This window comes from Labeo rohita, chromosome 9, assembly GCF_022985175.1.
Source record: "Labeo rohita strain BAU-BD-2019 chromosome 9, IGBB_LRoh.1.0, whole genome shotgun sequence".
Taxonomy (NCBI): Eukaryota; Metazoa; Chordata; class Actinopteri; order Cypriniformes; family Cyprinidae; genus Labeo; species Labeo rohita.
The window spans coordinates 40,653,420-40,672,407 of NC_066877.1; the positions used below are offsets into that span (position 1 = coordinate 40,653,420).

Below are 18,988 nucleotides of genomic sequence, written 5' to 3' on the forward strand. Positions count from 1 at the left end.
CTTAAGGTTGATAATAATAATGTCCTTCAGCGTACAATAGTTTGAGTGATGATAGTAATTAAGTTTAGTTTAGATTACAGTATTATTAATATTAATATTATTTCACCTCTCTGATTCTTCTGGGCGCTTGATTACTCTGATAGAAACCTTTTGGCGTAGAGGTGGAGACGCGAAGCGCACACGAGCCGAAGCGCATTTCCAGTACAGATTCATGTGTTATGGAATGATGATCCACAAAATGCACGTTAAAACTAAAGTAACGAGCTTGGTTTGAAAATGTAAGAAGTAGGAAGTACAGATAGTTGTGTAAAAATGTGGAAGGAGTGAAAGTAAAAAATACTATAAATAGTGAAGTAAAGTACTGATACCAGAAAAATCTACTTAAGTACAGTAAGGAAGTATTTGTACTTCGTTACTTCCCATCTCTGGATGTCCATCGTGCACAATCAGACCTCTACAAATGATTCAGAATGCAGGGCCCACATCACACCTTTCTCTCAGCATGCTCCTACCACCACTTGCTCTTATGAGTCTGCATCTCCTCCAAAATTTTGCAGTCTGTAAATGAGCAGTACCATCACAGAGGTACAAAACCACTTTCCACAACATTTTCATTCACCGTTCCTTGCTGGTGGAACAATCTTCCTAAACCATCAGGAACATTGAAACCCTGACTATTCAAGAGAGCTGACGACTCACTTAATGGCATCCTGCTGACTCTCACTGTTTCTTATATCCCTCCCTGTCCTAGCTAGTATTATTCTAGATGATTGAAACTTTGTATGTCTAGCACTTCTCATGTTATTCCATTTATGTCGCTTTGGATAAAATTGTCTGCTAATGTACATGTGGAAAATCAGAGTGCAGTAGTAACCTAATAATGGTTTAGTTTGTGCTTCAGATCAGTTCTCAAAGATTGTAGTGCAATCATATGCAATGATGTCAAAGTACAAGTACAGAGAGTGAGGATTATTTCTAAGCACTGGACAAGAGAATTTCAACAATCACACTCATTTAGTTACAGCTGACACATGACTAACTACTTTTATTCACAGTATAATCTCACATTTCCGTCTTCCGCAGAGGCGGTTCAGTGTTTAGCTCAGGAACTCTAATGGAGCTTTGATCACAACAAACAAATCATGACACAGCGGAGACTTACCAAAATGAGACGACTGACATGAACAGACACATTACAGCTGTGTGCATTTTAAAAAGCAAAAAGAAAGAGGAAAACATCCCTGATTATCATGGCTGGAATGGACTTTGGGCTGTGAAACAGTGAAATTACAGGATACACATCCATAATTATTCTGAAACACTCAAACTCACTGATTTAACACACACACACACACTGTAATGTCACATTATGAAAAGAGAGAGTCAGCGAACAGATACAGCAGATATAATTGACATGACAACACACACAACAGCACAAGACAGCTCCTGTTGGTCTCCACAGGGTGGTTGGTTGTTTTGCAAGAGGTTCTTCTCTGTTGAGTGTCTCTATATCTGGACAAAACACACTGACACATTGCTTATCTTTAATCATATTACAGGCTTATTTCACCATCTATAAAATCATGTCTGATTATTAGAGAGTTTGGCTTGGGAAACTCACCACGTCTGTTCACACGTTACCCAGAACAGCCTGACCTGCAGACCAACTCTACGGACGCCGATGCGATCGTGCGATGCTGACGGCAGATTAACGCTCATCCCATTCGTGGACATCTACGTCCCGAGCAGCACAGCACTTTTCAAGGATGGCGTTTGGAGAAAAACACTAACTGTCCACGTCTACAGTATGTCATCCTTTGACAGAACTGTATTTTACATTATTCACACACAAAGAGATCAATTTATATGTTGACTGTCCATTTCTCAGAGAGTCTGTCAAGTTCAGAGTCATGAGGGCTTGTGATCAATTCAGTCAGAATAATCTTGAGAACATAACTATGAAAAACGCTGCCATAAAACAAGTGTTTACATGAAATATGATCCAAATCAGAGACCGCAGTAACGCTTTCAAATCTTCTGGTCGACTACAGATGATTTATTGTTGAGTGTCATCTGAGATTTCACAATGTTCGATTCGCACACGTCGGTCCGGCTCAGATGGGGGTCTGAGAGAGATGGGTAAATCACCTGTCAGGCCAGCTGCCGCTTTGGGTTTTAAGGGATTAGTTCAGCCAACAATGGAAACCAACAGCATTTACTGTCGTGTCATTTCAGTCCTGTATGACTGCTTTCTTTCTTTCATGAACCAACCCAAACTCATGAAAAGTGCGTATAAATAGTACGCCAAATAAAAACAAAAACTCCCGAATCCTGCCCATCTCATAGCATATACACGCCAAAGTCATTTTTTTTACGTACCAATGCCACACGTTTTTTGTATTTTATTTTGTATTTTTATTTTTTTTGTATGTATTCAAGCAGATGTTTTAATCTGCTGAATAAACAAAACATTTCCAGTCTTGCACTTGTGAGCACCTGCTGTCAGTCCCAAACAGTAACTGTAAATGTGCATTTCTATTGATTGTATTGTATTTATTTCTTTTTCTCTCTTTTCTTGTTATTTTTCTTTATTGTTTTTTTTCTTTGTTATTTTTTGTAATGTATTATGAGAAAACATTTGAATAAAATCATAAAAGATTAATAGCAGACGTTTCTGTTATTTATTGACAGTTTAACTAAAGAATTCATCAATTGATAATAAAATAATAATTAGATTAACTGAAAAATAACAGATTAGTCGACAGTAAAAATAATCGTTAGCTGCAGCTCTAACTAAATGCAATTTTGTTCTTTCTTTTGACATATTGCATGTTCAGATATTCATACAACTAAATAATCTGGGGGCCGTGAAAATAATCAAAAATGCTGCGGTGACTAGCTCCTTGGCTAGAAAGAGTTAAATAAATCACACTGGGGTGTGACGAGGGAACTAGTGTTTGCTGCAATAGAGTTTTTTCAGTGAATACCTACTTAAAGTTCACTTTGCTCTTTTACAAAACTATTATTTGACTGTAGAAAACTAAGTAAAAGTGATATTCACTGGTGTGATGTTGGTACGGTGTTCACTGAGTGGCAGTATGAATCACCTTCCTAGGTTTGACCACTTTTATGTTTCAGGAAGAAACAAAGAATACAGGGTTGAAATGACATGAGTAAATAATGAGAGTTTTCATTTTTTTGGTAAAATTCTTCTGTCAGTAAGTGACAGTCCAACTAAATGTTGAAAGCCATGGAAGAGGCATCCAGTTCTAGACCTGTGAAATGATCTGCATGTTGAAACTGGGCGATCGGGTCTGTTTTCCAGGTGAAAGCATCTCGGTCTCCTCCGGCAGACGCCGCTCCTGCAGGCTGAGGATGGAGTATCTGCGAGCCTCGGCGCCAGAGCTCAGTTCCGCCTCGATCAGACCCACGTCGGCCACGGGCGGCCTGCAGTCCAGAGTGGTGCAGGAGGTGCTGGAGGTCCTGCCGAGGGGAATCGGACACTGCTGGGACGTCCTGTAAGCGGCCGCGCGTTTCTCGCTGGACACGCGGCTCTTCTTAGAACCGCTCCCGCGGCCGGCCGCACGCGCCGCCGCGCTCCCGCGCACACCGCTGGGCTGGCTGCTGTTAGACGCGCCGGACGAGAAGCCCTCATCGGGATCGTTCAGGGCGAAGGACTCTTCCTCTCCGCTCAGCCGGTCTGCATCTACCAGAGAGAAACCATGAAGGATAGAATAAATTCAACAGAAAAAGATCAAGATGAAATCCCAAATCACACTCAATCAGAGATCGTATGGCTTTCTGAAAGCTCCTTTGTCTCCATATGTTAAAAGAAACTATGATGCTCTTCAGAATATGATCAGATTTGTGAGTTTGCATGATTTCACTGACAAGGAGGCACTTGCACGTTCAATATTGAGTAATCCGATTACATTCTGAGCAACCAGTTAGAGTGTGGTACTCTCATCTCAAAAAATAACTAGTATGCAATAATGGACTGATACAATTAACAAGATAGACTTGACAGATTTAACTATCAGCCAATCTGCATGTCCTCATTCATCTAATCTTACACAGAATAAAAACATTCTAAAATGATTTATGCTTTTTCTGAGAATAATCAAGCATTTGAGCAAGATGTTCTGTTGAACCCTGTCAGGCTGCGATCACTATTTACACACAACAGTTTGATCTGAAAACTGCTACAAAGTGAACTGACTGATGCCACAATTTAATCAGTTAATTTGTCAAATGAACAAAACAAACAAGAACATAAAGAAACCATGTGCCGATAAACACACTGAGCTTTCGTACACACAGTCACAAACAGAGTTTGTTGAAGAGTTGTTCAGGCATTTGAGTTGTTGAAGGGAGGATGGAGGACATGCACGTGTGACGGCACTCGCAAACATGCGTCCTCATTACGCTCACAAACTACGCTCACTTCCTCATCAGCAAACTGCCATCCTAAACTTGCACTCCAGCCACAGAGACACGATGTTTCTTTCATTGTCTTTCGGTGGTTTTCATTTTTTAAAGCATGTCTGACACATTCAAGTACAAATATCACACAGGTGACGAGTCCTGCTGTGGGTTTGTGGGAAGACACCTGTGTGTTGCTTTTGTATTGTGGTGTACTGTGTTTCACATATGTGTCACCAAATTGAGCACATGACGCATTACAGAAACTCTTACCACTGATGTTTTCTTTAGTAGACCACATGAACGCCTGTGTTCGGTGTTCGATTTTTCACCAAAGCCACTTCTGACCCACACTAAATGATCTAAAAGTGTTTCTGTTACTCTAGAGGTGACGAGTGGTAAAGGAAGCGCTTTAAAGGAAATGAAAATTCTTAGTATTCATTTTTTAGTCTTGCTTAATTCCTGTTTTTTGCCTATTTTACACTGAGTGTCCTGTGCGTATTAGGGTGGCCCTTATTGGCGGCGGCGGCGGCGGCGGCGGGGGGGGTAAATTTATTTATTTATTTATTTATTTTTGGAAATGTTTGTTTCTCCACTTGAAGTATGTAATGTATGCAAAATTTCATCCAGATCATTGGTCATTTAGGGTGTGCTCAAAGTATTTTTTTTAAATCAATTGTTCGAAAATGTCTAATTTGATTACTATGCACGACTGAGGTGCCCTTGAACAAGTCACCAAACCTCCAGTTGGTGCTGGAGCAAATGGCTGCCCATTGCTCACGTTGTGTGTTCACAGTGTGTGTTCAGAGTGTTCACTACTCACTAATGCACTCTGATGGGTTAAATGCAAACCAAAATTTTGAGTATGGGTTACCATACTTGACAACACGTCACGACAATGGAAGAACACTTCTTCGTTATTTGTCCTAAATAAAGATCCTGGTGCCTGGGCAAATGATGACAAAGGACTCCTCTCAAAGACTGAAGAACAAACGCAGTTCATTATGTAGATTGTCACAATCTATGTAATGAAATCTGTTTTCAGTTTCTGCAGCGGTCGGATTGTCATCATGATCTAGAATCAGAGCGCAATTTTTCCAAGATCAGTTCTCATCAGCGGTGTTGTAATTTAACTTTTTTTTTTTTCGAAAGATTTTATTTTTGTTTTTTATGCCGTTATTACAATAGAAGTGGGAGAGAGAGGAGGGGGATGGGATCAGGAAAGGTCCTTGAGCTGGGACTCAAACTCGGGACAACTGAAGTGCAATGGCACTACATGTCAGCGCTGCCCACAAGGCTATAGGCCCCGATGTAATTTCACATTTTAAGACAAACACCACGGTTCTGTGTTCTCGTTTTTAACCTAATTCACCGTTTACTAATATTTTTGTATAATTACTAGTTTCATGCTGTTATGGTCATTAAAACAGAATTTCACCTTTTTTGAGCACACCCCAAACACAGTCCAATCTCAGCGAAATTTGGTTTGTTTCGATTTCTCATAAAGGACAGTTGACTGGGAGGGTGAGAGCAGAAGATTTAAAAAATCCAAAAATAAGGGCCACCCTAATGCGTATACTTAGATAAAAGATAAAAAGGCTGTGTTCAAACATTAGGGAAATAAAACAAGTGTGTTTGAACATAAGAGGCCAAGGCCATGCACATCTGTAATGTCTGAAGTGACTCCCGGTGTCTTGCAGAAGCACCAAACAATCGACACGAACGTGAGAAGTGTTGAGACCATGACAGATCTTCTTGGATGGGATGCTGTTGGTTAGAGTCCACCAGAGGCACCTTAAGACTGCAAAATATAGTTTTCCAGGACACAGAATAATCAGGCACATTGAGCATGCTCAGTCCGTGAAGAACGATCAATGCTGAGAGGAAATGAGAAGCGGAGGGATGAAACAGGTGTCCATGCGGGTGAACCAGACAGGCCGTGAGAACCTTGATTGTTGAGAAGCCTCTTACAAACACTGAGTCAAATGCTCCTAATGCAATCAATGAACATAAAGAAATATGTTTCCAGGCATATTTTTACCAAGTACTATTGCGATATTCGAGAATAAAATAGTTAATAGCCAAACAACAACACATCTCACACACCCATAATAAATGTCTAACTCAGCTTAATGGCACCAGTATCTGCTCTCCTGTTTGAATACGAAATGTCTTTTTATAGTTTTTTGTTTGCTTGTTTGTTTGATTGTTTTTTAGCATATTTAGAAGCTTATTTTACAGATTTTGTTTTTTCATGCAAATGAAGTAATACAATTAATGATGTTTGATAACAAAGTTCGGAAGGAGCACGATCAGATAATCAACTAATGTGGCACAGGTGCAACTCGTCTAGCTAATCCTCCAAACTAGCACAAGTCATATGTATGCACACAGCTGACTTACCTATGTCATTCGACTGTTTTTCACTCTCACTCTTAATCTATCCTCATCCCATACTTGGGATGGGGGGAGTTCTCTGGGTTCGGGGCATATTCCGGGCTCGGAGCCCTCCCCCAGGACAGCACGCCAAAATATGCTTACTGTTTACTCAACCAGATTAGATGTAAGGGTGAACTTGTGAACTAATTAAAGTGTTTCAAGGCCTGGGCCATCAATGTTCCTCATGACACAAGCCTGAAGTGACTGAAGCCGATTCCATCCAGAGTATGTGCTGCGGGAAACCTACACTTCCTTGGTTACTGTTTATGTTTACCAGTATCTAGTTGCGTATAATTAGCCGTTTGTTTATTAGTTCTCTGTTAGTGCTTGCGGTTCCCATATCATCATCTTGTGTGTTACAGTACCTATCAAAATACTCTGAATTAATGTAAGTACAATCAGTTATGTCTTAATGGATTGTTAACAGAGAGGATAAGATATCTAATGTCAAAACAGATCTGGACATTAACGTGAATGAGCCGCTCTAGACTGTCCACCTCTCTTTACCGTGAGAGCAACTGCAGCAGTTTTTAACCCTGAATGTGCGAGGCTTCCAGTGTCATCCAGTTCCAGCTGTTATGCTGCTTGATGTTGCAAACTGGTTTTTGCTATCATATTATTGTAGTCTATTATTGCAATCACAAACACACTGGTGTGTAACGCAAATAGTTGCTTTGGATACTGAAAGCACTTTGTTATTGATTGTAATGTTGGTCTGTTACTGCATGTTTTGAGTCTGTATTTATTAGTTGAAAATTACTTGCAATGTTATTAAGTATAAAAAAGTTAAAGTATAATTAAATATTTTTAAAGTTCAAAAGCCTTTTTTTTGTGTACTGATAAAAATAATTAGATGCGCACTCTTTGAATCATTATTTCTAGAGGTCTCATTAACTTCAACAAATTAACTTCGGGAATGAATTCAAGGCTATTTCATGTCTGTATGAAAGGGATTTAAGCAGTGACCGAGAAACCATTTCACAAGTGTATAAGATGAGCTGAAGTTTCAGCTACAGTAGTGGAAATTTACGTTCAGTAATGTAAGTCAACAGGAGCAGTTTTTGTAAGAAGCTTTTCAACAATGTGAATGAATGATTTTCACTCGTGTTTATGTCAGTGCACAGGAGGATTCTCTGCGGGGCCTAGTGCTTCACTTATGTGTATCCTACCAGGTCAGCATGACTCTCGGGGGTTTTGGGGGAGGTACATTCCAGGAAAGCTGAGGTGCCCTAAAGGAAGTAAGGCCATCGGGTGAGTCTAAGGGGAAAAGCCCGCCTCCATGATCTGACTCCACCCCCCCGCCTACCCTCATGTGTGACTGTGAGAGAGCCCCTCCCTCCTGGCTCATGATTGGCCGCTGGGTCCTGTGGGGCGTGTCGGCCGGGGCAGACGGTGAGGCTGAATTCGGCATCGCTTGAGAAGTCAAAACAATCTGGGATGTAACACAACAGGGGAAATGTGCTTCTTAGTGTCACGGTAAACAGCATGAGCAGAGTGCAGTGCTTTCCCACAGTGTGCTGTGAACCAGCCAAAACACAAAGACAGTGAGAGAACAGACACAAGAACATCACCGACACACGCTCCGTCACACACAGCAACACTTTCACATGTAATCTGGACAGATGATGGGAGTTTAGATGATCTATCAGATGATATGCTAGAACATACTTTGAGCTTTTTAATTGGGCCATCTGAATTCATCTGACTTTGTCTGCTTGACAGTAAAACCTTCAAACCAAAAGCTTTTTATTCTATTTTGATGCTGCGTCAGGGTGAGTAAAGACGGGCGTGGCGGCTGCACTTTCACGCCTCAGAAAGCTGCTTCTTATAAATATAATAAACCTAAAACCATTTCGCTAGTTCGCCTGGCCATCCAGTCCTGATGGCTCGCGGTAAACGAATTTGGCTTGCTGTCCTCAATGGAGGCTCGAACCCAAGACTCGGCTTGAGCTCCGAGTTTAACCCCCCATTGTGGTCCTACCTAAAGGGAGAATAACAGAAATAGCGGAGGAGATGGGGAGGTTGTAGGATGTTGGAAAAACTGATGTTGGGACAGTGTAATGAGTGCTGCTTATATAAATGTGGAATAAAGTGTCCACATTGTCCTGAAAGAACACATACTGAACTCAAAAGTTCCCCCTGGTCCAAAAAGATAAGACAATCTACTGGTGGTTTCTGCTAAGGCATGGATCACTAATACTATTGCTCAAAATTTTTATTGTCAGATCACTAACTTCAATAAACACTGGAATGTGTCTGACTCCATGCATGTTGCTCAACTGACATGAAGTCAGTGCTGTGAAATGTACACCACATGAAAAGTCATTTTTATTCATATTAGGTACTGATCTTGTATTGGCATGGCATGTAAGGATTTGAGCTTTAGTGGAAAAAAGTTTCACATCACAATTACAGACAAAAACAATCTGACTCGAATAATACAGAAACCTTTGCACTTTTTAAAATGTTGTTGAAGACACTGAGTGATCAAGGTAGGCTGGAAAAAGTAAGTGAACCTCTGTGTTAGGGGCAGGAGTGGCCAAATGGTTAAAGAGTTGGATCTGTAACCCAAAGGTCACGGGTTCAAGTCTTGGTACCGTCAGGGATTGTCGGTGGGGGGAGTGAATGACCAGCGCTCTCTTCCACCCTCAATACCACAACTAAGGTGAGACCCTTGAGATGGCTGCCCACTGCTCCGGGTGTGTGCTTGTGGTGTGTGTGTGTTTGTTCACTACTCACTGCTGTGTGTGCACTTGGATGGGTGAAATTCAGAGCACAAATTCCGAGTATGGAACATCATACATCACGTCACGTCCCCTCCTTTGTATTCCCTTCCTTATGACTTCTCTAAACCGTCACCCAACAACAAGGATGGGCAAACTCAGTCCTGCAGAGTTCAGCTTCAACCCTAATCAAACACACATAAACAAGCTAATCAACGTCTTCAGGATTACTAGAAGGCCAAAGGCAAGTAAGTTTTATCAGGGTTGGAGATAAACTCAGTAGGACTGAGTTTGCCATACCCCTGCCCTACAACTTTTCCAAAAGCTTACTGGAATCAACAAAGGAGATGAGATGAGAAGCATGGGTCGCACAGGTGCCCTGGCATTTGAATAAATGCACACAAAGCTTTGTTTACTGACAAATCTGATCTTCCCAACAAAGGCTGGTTATTGAGAGCCACACCTTGATCCCTTTTACAGAATCAACAGTAAGACGCTCAAATGTGGAAAATTCTGGAGAGTCGCTGCTTTTCTTATGAGCAGGCATCCTGGAAACTCTAAGACCACAATAACAACTCTGAAATCAAGAATAATATCGAAGGCCTCCACTCTTTAAACTGTCCAAGTCTTTGTAAATGTGTCCACTAAAGACGATTGGTGTTCATGAAAGGACAACATAAAAGAAACCACTGCTGTCTAAAACATAATGAGGCATGTCTCAAATTTGTCAAAAATCAGTCAGACATAATAACCAGTAATGGTATATTAGGGTTTTGGAAGTTACACACGCATGTCACTACAGGGTTTCTGAAGATCAGAACATTCTCTGTGTGCCAATATGTGACACAGAATTAAAGTTTTTGGTGAAGACCAGCCTGCTGCTAGGCATACATCTTGAATGAGCACGCCAATCGACTATGCCCACAAAGCAGCCATCCCTTTTGTGGAGTGGGCTTTCACCCCAACAGGACATTGTAGACTTTGTAAGGTACAAGAGAGGGTGATCATTTGGGGTGATGACAGTCTTTGTTTTGATACTGACATTGCTTTAGAGCCTAAACAGATGAGAGTCCAAACTCCAAAGAGGAGACATCAACTCACAGAGCAGAAATGATTCTAAATACGAGGGCAATATACCACTTCAGAATTGTATAGGGGCGAGGAGGTTTCAAGGCCTTTCCACACTGAGTGCGATGCGAAAAAAGCGAGGCAAATCGCCAATTAGCGGTGCTTTCACACCAAGGGCGAAACAAGTGATTACCTGCTAATTCACGCCTGCACGCTAGGTGGTGCTGACCAACAATGTATTTTTTTCTAAGATATGTATCTCATATGTAAGGGATAATCAACGGTTTGCTCTGTATTAAAGGATTTTGTAGAAGTGCATTTGAAATCCTTTAAAGCAAGGCAAGCCATTGATTATCCTGCTTATTCCATGGTCATTTGCCAAGTTATAGATGAGTTAAAAGTAGTATTGCTCTTTGCAGTGCAATATTTGACCGAATGGGTAAAAAAGATGGTTATTTTCGTCAGTTATGACATGCAGCTCTAGCATTCTGCCTGCTACAAATCAGACACAGAGATGAAATAGTGCGGTAAGATCACATTTATTTGAATGAATTATAGCATTTATTTCAGTAAATTATCAATCGACTGAGAGAGAAAGAGAGAGATGACAGTTGTGTGTGTACCTGCCTGCAGGCTGTGCGTCTGCGCGTCTCTCTCTACAAACAACAAATTTATTCAAAAACAGTGATTTTACCACTTCGTTGCTAAGGAATATAATGTAGCGATCTAGTATCTAGGCTATTTTATTAATGAGAATAGTGGGGAAGGGCTGACAACAAGTTTATGTATGTGCGCAGCGCAGTGCGATCTCTGACCTCTCTCTCTCTCTCTTTCTTTCTGTGTGTGCGTTTGTGTGCATCAATTAAAGCAGCGCATTATATACAGTGGGTACGGAAAGTATTCAGACCCCCTTAGATTTTTCACTCTTTGTTATATTGCAGCCATTTGCTAAAATCATTGAAGTTCTTTTTTTTCCCTCATTAATGTACACACAGCACCCCATATTGACAGAAAAACACAGAATTGTTGACATTTTTGCAGATTTATTAAAAAAGAAAAACTGAAATATCACATGGTCCCAAGTATTCAGACCCTTTGCTCAGTATTTAGTAGAAGCACCCTTTTGATCTAATACAGCCATGAGTCTTTTTGGGAAAGATTTCACACCTGGATTTGGGGATCCTCTGCCATTCCTCCTTGCAGATCCTCTCCAGTTCTGTCAGGTTGGATGGTAAACGTTGGTGGACAGCCATTTTTAGGTCTCTCCAGAGATGCTCAGTTGGGTTTAAGTCAGGGCTCTGGCTGGGCCATTCAAGAACAGTCACGGAGTTGTTGTGAAGCCACTCCTTCGTTATTGTAGCTGTGTGCTTAGGGTCATTGTCTTGTTGGAAGGTAAACCTTCGGCCCAGTCTGAGGTCCTGAGCGCTCTGGAGAAGGTTTTCGTCCAGGATATCCCTGTACTTGGCCGCATTCATCTTTCCCTCGATCGCAACCAGTCGTCCTGTCCCTGCAGCTGAAAAACACCCCCACAGCATGATGCTGCCACCACCATGCTTCACTGTTGGGACTGTATTGGACATGTGATGAGCAGTGCCTGGTTTTCTCCACACATACCGCTTAGAATTAAGGCCAAAAAGTTCTATCTTGGTCTCATCAGACCAGAGAATCTTATTTCTCACCATCTTGGAGGTGTTTTTTAGCAAACTCCATGCGGGCTTTCATGTGTCTTGCACTGAGAAGAGGCTTCCGTCGGGCCACTCTGCCATAAAGCCCCGACTGGTGGAGGGCTGCAGTGATGGTTGACTTTCTACAACTTTCTCCCATCTCCCGACTGCATCTCTGGAGCTCAGCCGCAGTGATCTTTGGGTTCTTCTTTACCTCTGTCACCAAGGCTCTTCTCCCCCGATAGCTCAGTTTGGCCGGACGGCCAGCTCTAGGAAGGGTTCTGGTCGTCCCGAACGTCTTCCATTTAAGGATTATGGAGGCCACTGTGATCTTAGGAACCTTAAGTGCAGCAGAATTTTTTTGTAACCTTGGCCAGATCTGTGCCTTGCCACAATTCTGTCTCTGAGCTCTTCAGGCAGTTCCTTTGACCTCATGATTCTCATTTGCTCTGACATGCACTGTGAGCTGTAAGGTCTTATATAGACAGGTGTGTGGCTTTCCTAATCAAGTCCAATCAGTATAATCAAACACAGCTGGACTCAAATGAAGGTGTAGAACCATCTCAAGGATGATCAGAAGAAATGGACAGCACCTGAGTTAAATATATGAGTGTCACAGCAAAGGGTCTGAATGCTTAGGACCAGGTGATATTTCAGTTTTTCTTTTTTAATAAATCTGCAAAAATGTCAACAATTCTGTGTTTTTCTGTCAATATGGGGTGCTGTGTGTACATTAATGAGGAAAAAAATGAACTTAAATGATTTTAGCAAATGGCTGCAATATAACAAAGAGTGAAAAATTTAAGGGGGTCTGAATACTTTCCGTACCCACTGTAAAATGGTGATTAAACTGACCTGGAGCTACCTGTGCATTAAACGGTTTTACTGCATACCTGCCAGCCAATCAGAATCCAGTATCCAGACATTCCATGGAATAAATATATTTAACATTGTCCGCTGCTCAATATACAACATTAAGTTAAAGTTAAATAAAGTTTGGTTCTACACCAGAAACACAAACTATGCACTCTTTGTATGTTTCATAATGCTACACTGCTTATCATTTGTCATAAACATCCTTTATTGTTATAAAAATATCATGAGCTACATAAAACAAATGCAGAAAATACATTGTCATAATCATGTCTATTTGCTTTCATGTTTCATGTATACAGAAAATGTTTCATTTTTTTCTTATGCAATAACAGTAGATACGATCACATGATTGACAGATCTAGAGTGAATGTGCTCTGACTCATATAATACTCACGCACATGGAAGAAAATGGACAGTGCTCTTCAGATCACATAATTCAGTGGAAAATTTAAAGATATCATATTCTGTATTAAAAAAATGTGAGAATAAATCTGTTCCCAGATACTAATGAGCTCACCATCCTCTTTCATGGAATACTCTTCTTCTGTGTTTGTTTACACTGGTTTTTTAAACAGTGCCACCACTCTAGTACTTTTGTGCAACAGCAGCTGCTCCGGGCATGTGACGTAATGCTCAAATCTTATTGGACAGCCCGTGTTTTCGCTTTGTAAAAAGAAAAAGATTCGTTGGACTGGTTGAAAAAAAAACAAACAAAACAAATAAAAAAAAAAACTGCATTTTCGGTGTGTGAATGTTCGTGATCTGTGGAAGCATCCATAGGAATAGTTGTTTTATTCCAGCACATAATCGCCTCCGATGTTCATTTAATTTTTTTGCGCTCAGTGTGGAAAGGCCTTAAAGCCACTGAAATGAGGTGGCTGTTGTGCAAACTGGATTGCAGTTTACTGCATTTAGTACCCAATCTTAATTTGCATGACTGGACAACAGGCACAGCGCTTACTGAACAGCTGAGCAGCACCAAGAGGGTTTTGATTTCAATGGTGGTTTCAGTTCCAGAGGAACTGTAGTGGCAGGTGAAGGGATTTTGGCTGGGCGTTGACTCAACATGGAGCAAGAGTGAACTGGCAGCACAGTGACACTACTTCTTTTTGGCAGGAAATGTTGTATGTAACTGTTTTAAGCCGTAATTTAACACCTTCAAGATGCTATTGAAAAACCTGCTCATAGAGTTAATGAGAGAGGTTTTTACAGAATTGTGCATCTCTGTGAGAGTTACACAAAGATGATGATCTAGGTTCACCAAGCTGCCCACAGAGTGTACAACTGCTTCTGTTGTGTGCAGTGACAAGTCATTTGCACTCTGCAGTTCCTTATAGAGCTCTTGGCCTAGCCCTTACTTGCCTGTAAACCACAGGAAAAGCAGGAACATTCCGGTTCAACTGGATTAGAAACTGCACAAGACCCAGCACGTCTGTGAAAATTTCAACTCAGTTCAGCTGTGCTGTGTGTAAAGCCCTTGGCAGTGAAACTCTCTGACAGATGACACAACTCTCATGCCTGTGACAGCAGAATGTGTCACATATTACACAACTGTGAAATGACGTCTTTAAAATGACACATGTCCACAACCCTGGTCTTTTATTCACAAATCTGTTCTTGCAGAAGGAAATACTCTCCATCTGGAAGACGTCAAAGGAACACCTTTATAGTCTTCACAGTCAGAGCAGCACAGTGTCGCATTTACTGCTGCAGGAGAGAAAGTGTCCATTGCCAAGATGTCTCGATGAGTCTTGAGAGTCGATTCCAAAGTTTGGAATCGATCCCATCAAGTTCAATCGACTCCTCATTCAGAGCCGTATTCAGTTCAACAAAGCGTATCTATGGGTGCCTCTCAAATGGAAGGCTGCATGTCTCAGCTGCTATGTCATCAAACGTTGCTGAACGTTGATTCACGAAAATAAACTGAATGAAAACGAGTCGGTACTGAGCTCGTCTTGAGTTTGAGGATACAGCCTTTTGTTTGAGAAGCACCCATTAATTTGCCTCTTGCTAATAGTGATTAGACATCTGATTCATTTTACGGTGGAACTGGCTCATGTTGTCCACAGTTTAGAGCGCTGCATGACAGAATAGATCAAGGGTCTTGATCTTATTTCCATCTTTATTTATTTCCCTCTTCATTTACGCAATAAACACATGTCCACTGCTGAGCTGTGGGCTATGACTAATTTCATGGGCAATGTAGAATAAAATTAAAATTACTAATTAAAATCAGAGCTACAGAAATGTATTGTAATTTTTACAAATGAAGCTTTATATTATGACAAGGCTACTTTCTACGACCTTTATCCTGCAGTCATTGTGAAATTAGGTTCCCCCAATCTAAAACACAAGAACTGAAAAAGAATCGAAAACAACAGTGAGGAATCGATTCTTGGAATCAAATCCCATTGATTCCAGAACCAGGAACCGTTCAAAAGTTTGGGGTCAGTACGTTTTTATTGTTTTTTTTTTTGTTTTGTTTTTTTTAAGAAATTAATACTTTTATTCACCAAGGATGTATTAAGTTAATAATTAAAAGTTTATTAAAAGTTAATAATAAATAATTTACATTGTTATAAAATATTTATATTTTGAATAAACACTATACTTTTTAAACTTGTTATTCATGAAAGAATCCTGGGAAAAAAAAAAAAAATAAATCACAGGTTCCAAAAAATATTTGGCAGCACAACTGTTGATATTATCCAACACTGATCATTCTAGTAATAAATCCGCATATTAGAATGATTTCTGAAGGATCATGTGACACTTAAGACTGGAGTAACAGCTGATAAAAATTCAGCTTTTCATCACAGGAATAAATTCTATTTTAGAGTATGTTAAAATAAAAAACATTATTTTATATTGTAAAAACATTTTGCAATATTACTGTTTTTTTTTCTATATTTTTAATCAAATAAATACAGCCTTGATGAGCATAAGAGACTTCTTTAAAGACTATTACAAGTCTTACTGACCCCAAACTTTTGAACGGTAGTGTATGTTTGATCAATTTAGCCTCTTCAAATTATCACAACTTGCCTAAAATAAAATCTATAGATTTAAAACAGTTCAAGCACATCACAATGTTTTTAAACGTTTAACCTAGATAAATGTGTGCTATTGAATGCATATCCAATGGTTTATGCGAAGAGTGGAAGCTAAAGTGCACTTTCCAGTGCAAACACTTGCATTTGAAACAACTTAAAATGCACCATCATTTTTGCTCATAAAGGTAAGAGTAATACAGCATTCAGAAAAGTGTCTACTTTTATGTGTGCACTCACAATATCAACAAAATGTTGTGCTTTTATAAAATAAAGAAATCAAACAAGATGTGCTTTCTTCCGTCTCTGTCTTGAACAGGAGCGCTTCACAATGATGAACCAAAACTCGACGACTACTTGTCTTACAGACATGATAAATATATCTATAGAAAGCTTTGGATTACTACTTAAAAAAATGTAATCAAAAACAAAAACTGTTTCATTATGTAAACCGTAAAGATGCATTTCTCTCTAAAGGCTCATCCAATGAGGAGATGGCGAGTCAGGATCATCAACTTCATCTTTGCGACACTGAGTCAGAGAACACTAGTTTATTAATAAATAATTTGAATACCTCTTTACCATTTCCCCCGACAATAATTAAAATTGCTTTTGCCGGTGCTTTGCGGCAAGCTTTAGCCCATTGTATGTGCTTGAACACGGATCTCTTCCAGCTGCTCTGAAGGCGCGTTCAGAGCCGCTCTTGACAGCGGTAGCACGGTCTTGTGCTGTTTGCACCAGTGCAGCAATTTTTTTTCACCTTAATTGATGGATGTCTAAAATATAAAAATAAGGAGAAGCTTAAAACAGGCACGTTGCCTAGCCCGCATCTGAGTTATGTTGTAAAAATTGTCCCGAAGCCCAGCCCTAGAGGCTGGGGCCCATCGGCCTCGGACTGAAATGCAGGCTCTAACACACATCTCAATGCTCAAGTGTGACACACAGCTTACATAAAATTCAGTAAACTGGCTTGCTTTGGTCAAATGCATTTATGTACATAGTATCATCAAGCCCCGATGAAATGAGCTAAATTAGCCCCTCAGAAGGCTTGGGGCTGTTGTCTGGAGAGAGATTTAAAGCCAGTTCCAAGCTATTTAAATCACAATTCCACTGCATGTACAATAATCTACAAACAGAGGAGGTTTCAAACAAATGGCAATCTAATGGCAGTTTTTTAAGCTTAGTCTTGCAAGTTTTTAATCTAATTCTTGTTTAATCAAGTGCTCTTTTAAAATTCTTATATGATTTTCAATGCTTTAGGGTGCAGCAAACTTGCCACCATAAGGTCAACTATGAATTCCACATTATCCAAAGCAGCTTGAGAAGACATCATAATGTCCAAACCATGCATGCAAATCCACAAATGAGTGGATCAGAAGAAACGGCTGATTCAAATATCTCAGTCTGACTGAAATGCTACATGAAACAAAATCACACGGTTAAAGGAATTCTGGGGGAATGGGCAAAGGTTTTTACTTTTGGTTGATATACGACAGAAAACTGATAACTGATTATAAGACACATATTCACAGTTTTCATCATTATTTGTTACATTTTATTACCTTCACCTATCAATACTGCCCAAATAACGTTTCAGTTCTGATATGCCCACATATGCAAAAGTATAAAACTTTTCATGGGGTGTACTTAAGATCTAAAAGCACTGCAAGTCTTCAAAGTACAGTAGCAAAAAAAATAAATAAATAAAAAAAGGAAAGCTGCTGGGAAATTTGAAATATGGGAAAACAAAAATTATGACTATGTTTGACACAAAATACCTCTACATTATAAGTGGACTTCGGGAAAAAAAAAAAAAAAAATCAAATATGTATGATAATGACAGGTTTAGGGTCTAATGCAGGGTTGTCCAGTATTGATCCTGGAGTTCTGCGGAGTCCAGCTAAACTCTACAGGACAATGAACAGGTTTGGACACCCTGGTCTGATGAGATGAAGGAGGTGTAGATGTAGGAAGTGATCCAGGAGGAATCGTCCAGTGTTTGTTAGATACGGTCAGGTGACTGTGTGTGTGTGTGTGTGTGTGTGTGTGTGTGTGTGTTCACCTCACCCTCTCTCTTCCAGCGCAGTCTGCGGATGGATGCAGCTGTGATGGCGCAGTGGGAAATTCGTCTGATGGTAGGAGTGACCTCCACCTGCAGGACCTTCTTCCCCTGAGATCCGTCCGGAGCGCTGTCAGGCAGAGAGCTCCTCATCGCATTGCCCAGCTAAACAGCACAGAGGCACAGAGCGGGTAAAAAAGCCTGACTAGCAGCAGAGAGAATAATCCACAGCCAAAGGTGTCTGAATCATACCAGCAGCGGCTCCGAATACAGCTCCAGCTGAGCTCTGTACAGGATGTCATCCAAAGCCTCTCTCCCCGCATCCCACTCGCCGTTATATCTGTCACAAACACACGTCCATTCATACACAAATATAGTATTAAAACACCAGAGCAAACCTGATCAGGCATTACTAACAGCTTGATCCACAAAACGTAAAAACAAGCTTGTAAATAGCGCCACCTTGTGGCAAGTTCACCCTTGACATGCAACTGTTTGACAACACTCATTTGAGTCTGGAAGGAATGAGTCGTCTCTGCTTGTGTTCACACTTACATGGCATGATAGACAGCAGCAAGCATTTGCACCATGAACTCTGGGTCCAACACCACACGTATGCAGGGAGCCGTCCAGGCCTTCAGCTGCTGACGGGGAAAGCCGCACACGCACAACCTGACACATCAGACA

General features: G+C 40.6%; 1 protein-coding gene across 5 annotated transcripts in view; it reads right to left on the reverse strand.

Annotated features, from left to right (window-relative positions):
• Positions 1–1,390: 1,390 nt before the first annotated feature.
• Positions 1,391–18,988, reverse strand: part of hycc2 (hyccin PI4KA lipid kinase complex subunit 2) — a 45,319-nt gene continuing 27,721 nt past the window's right edge. For 4 of the 5 annotated variants that reach the window (XM_051118776.1, XM_051118773.1, XM_051118775.1 and 1 more), the window contains exons 9-12: positions 18,857–18,973; positions 18,554–18,641; positions 18,310–18,466; positions 1,391–3,706 (exon numbers count right to left, since the gene is read on the reverse strand). In XM_051118776.1, the coding sequence (XP_050974733.1) occupies positions 3,270–3,706; positions 18,310–18,466; positions 18,554–18,641; positions 18,857–18,973 (799 nt within the window). In that variant the 3' untranslated portion in view covers positions 1,391–3,269. The remainder of the gene's footprint in view (positions 3,707–18,309; positions 18,467–18,553; positions 18,642–18,856; positions 18,974–18,988) is intronic. The other variant, XR_007828387.1, reaches the window with a different exon arrangement.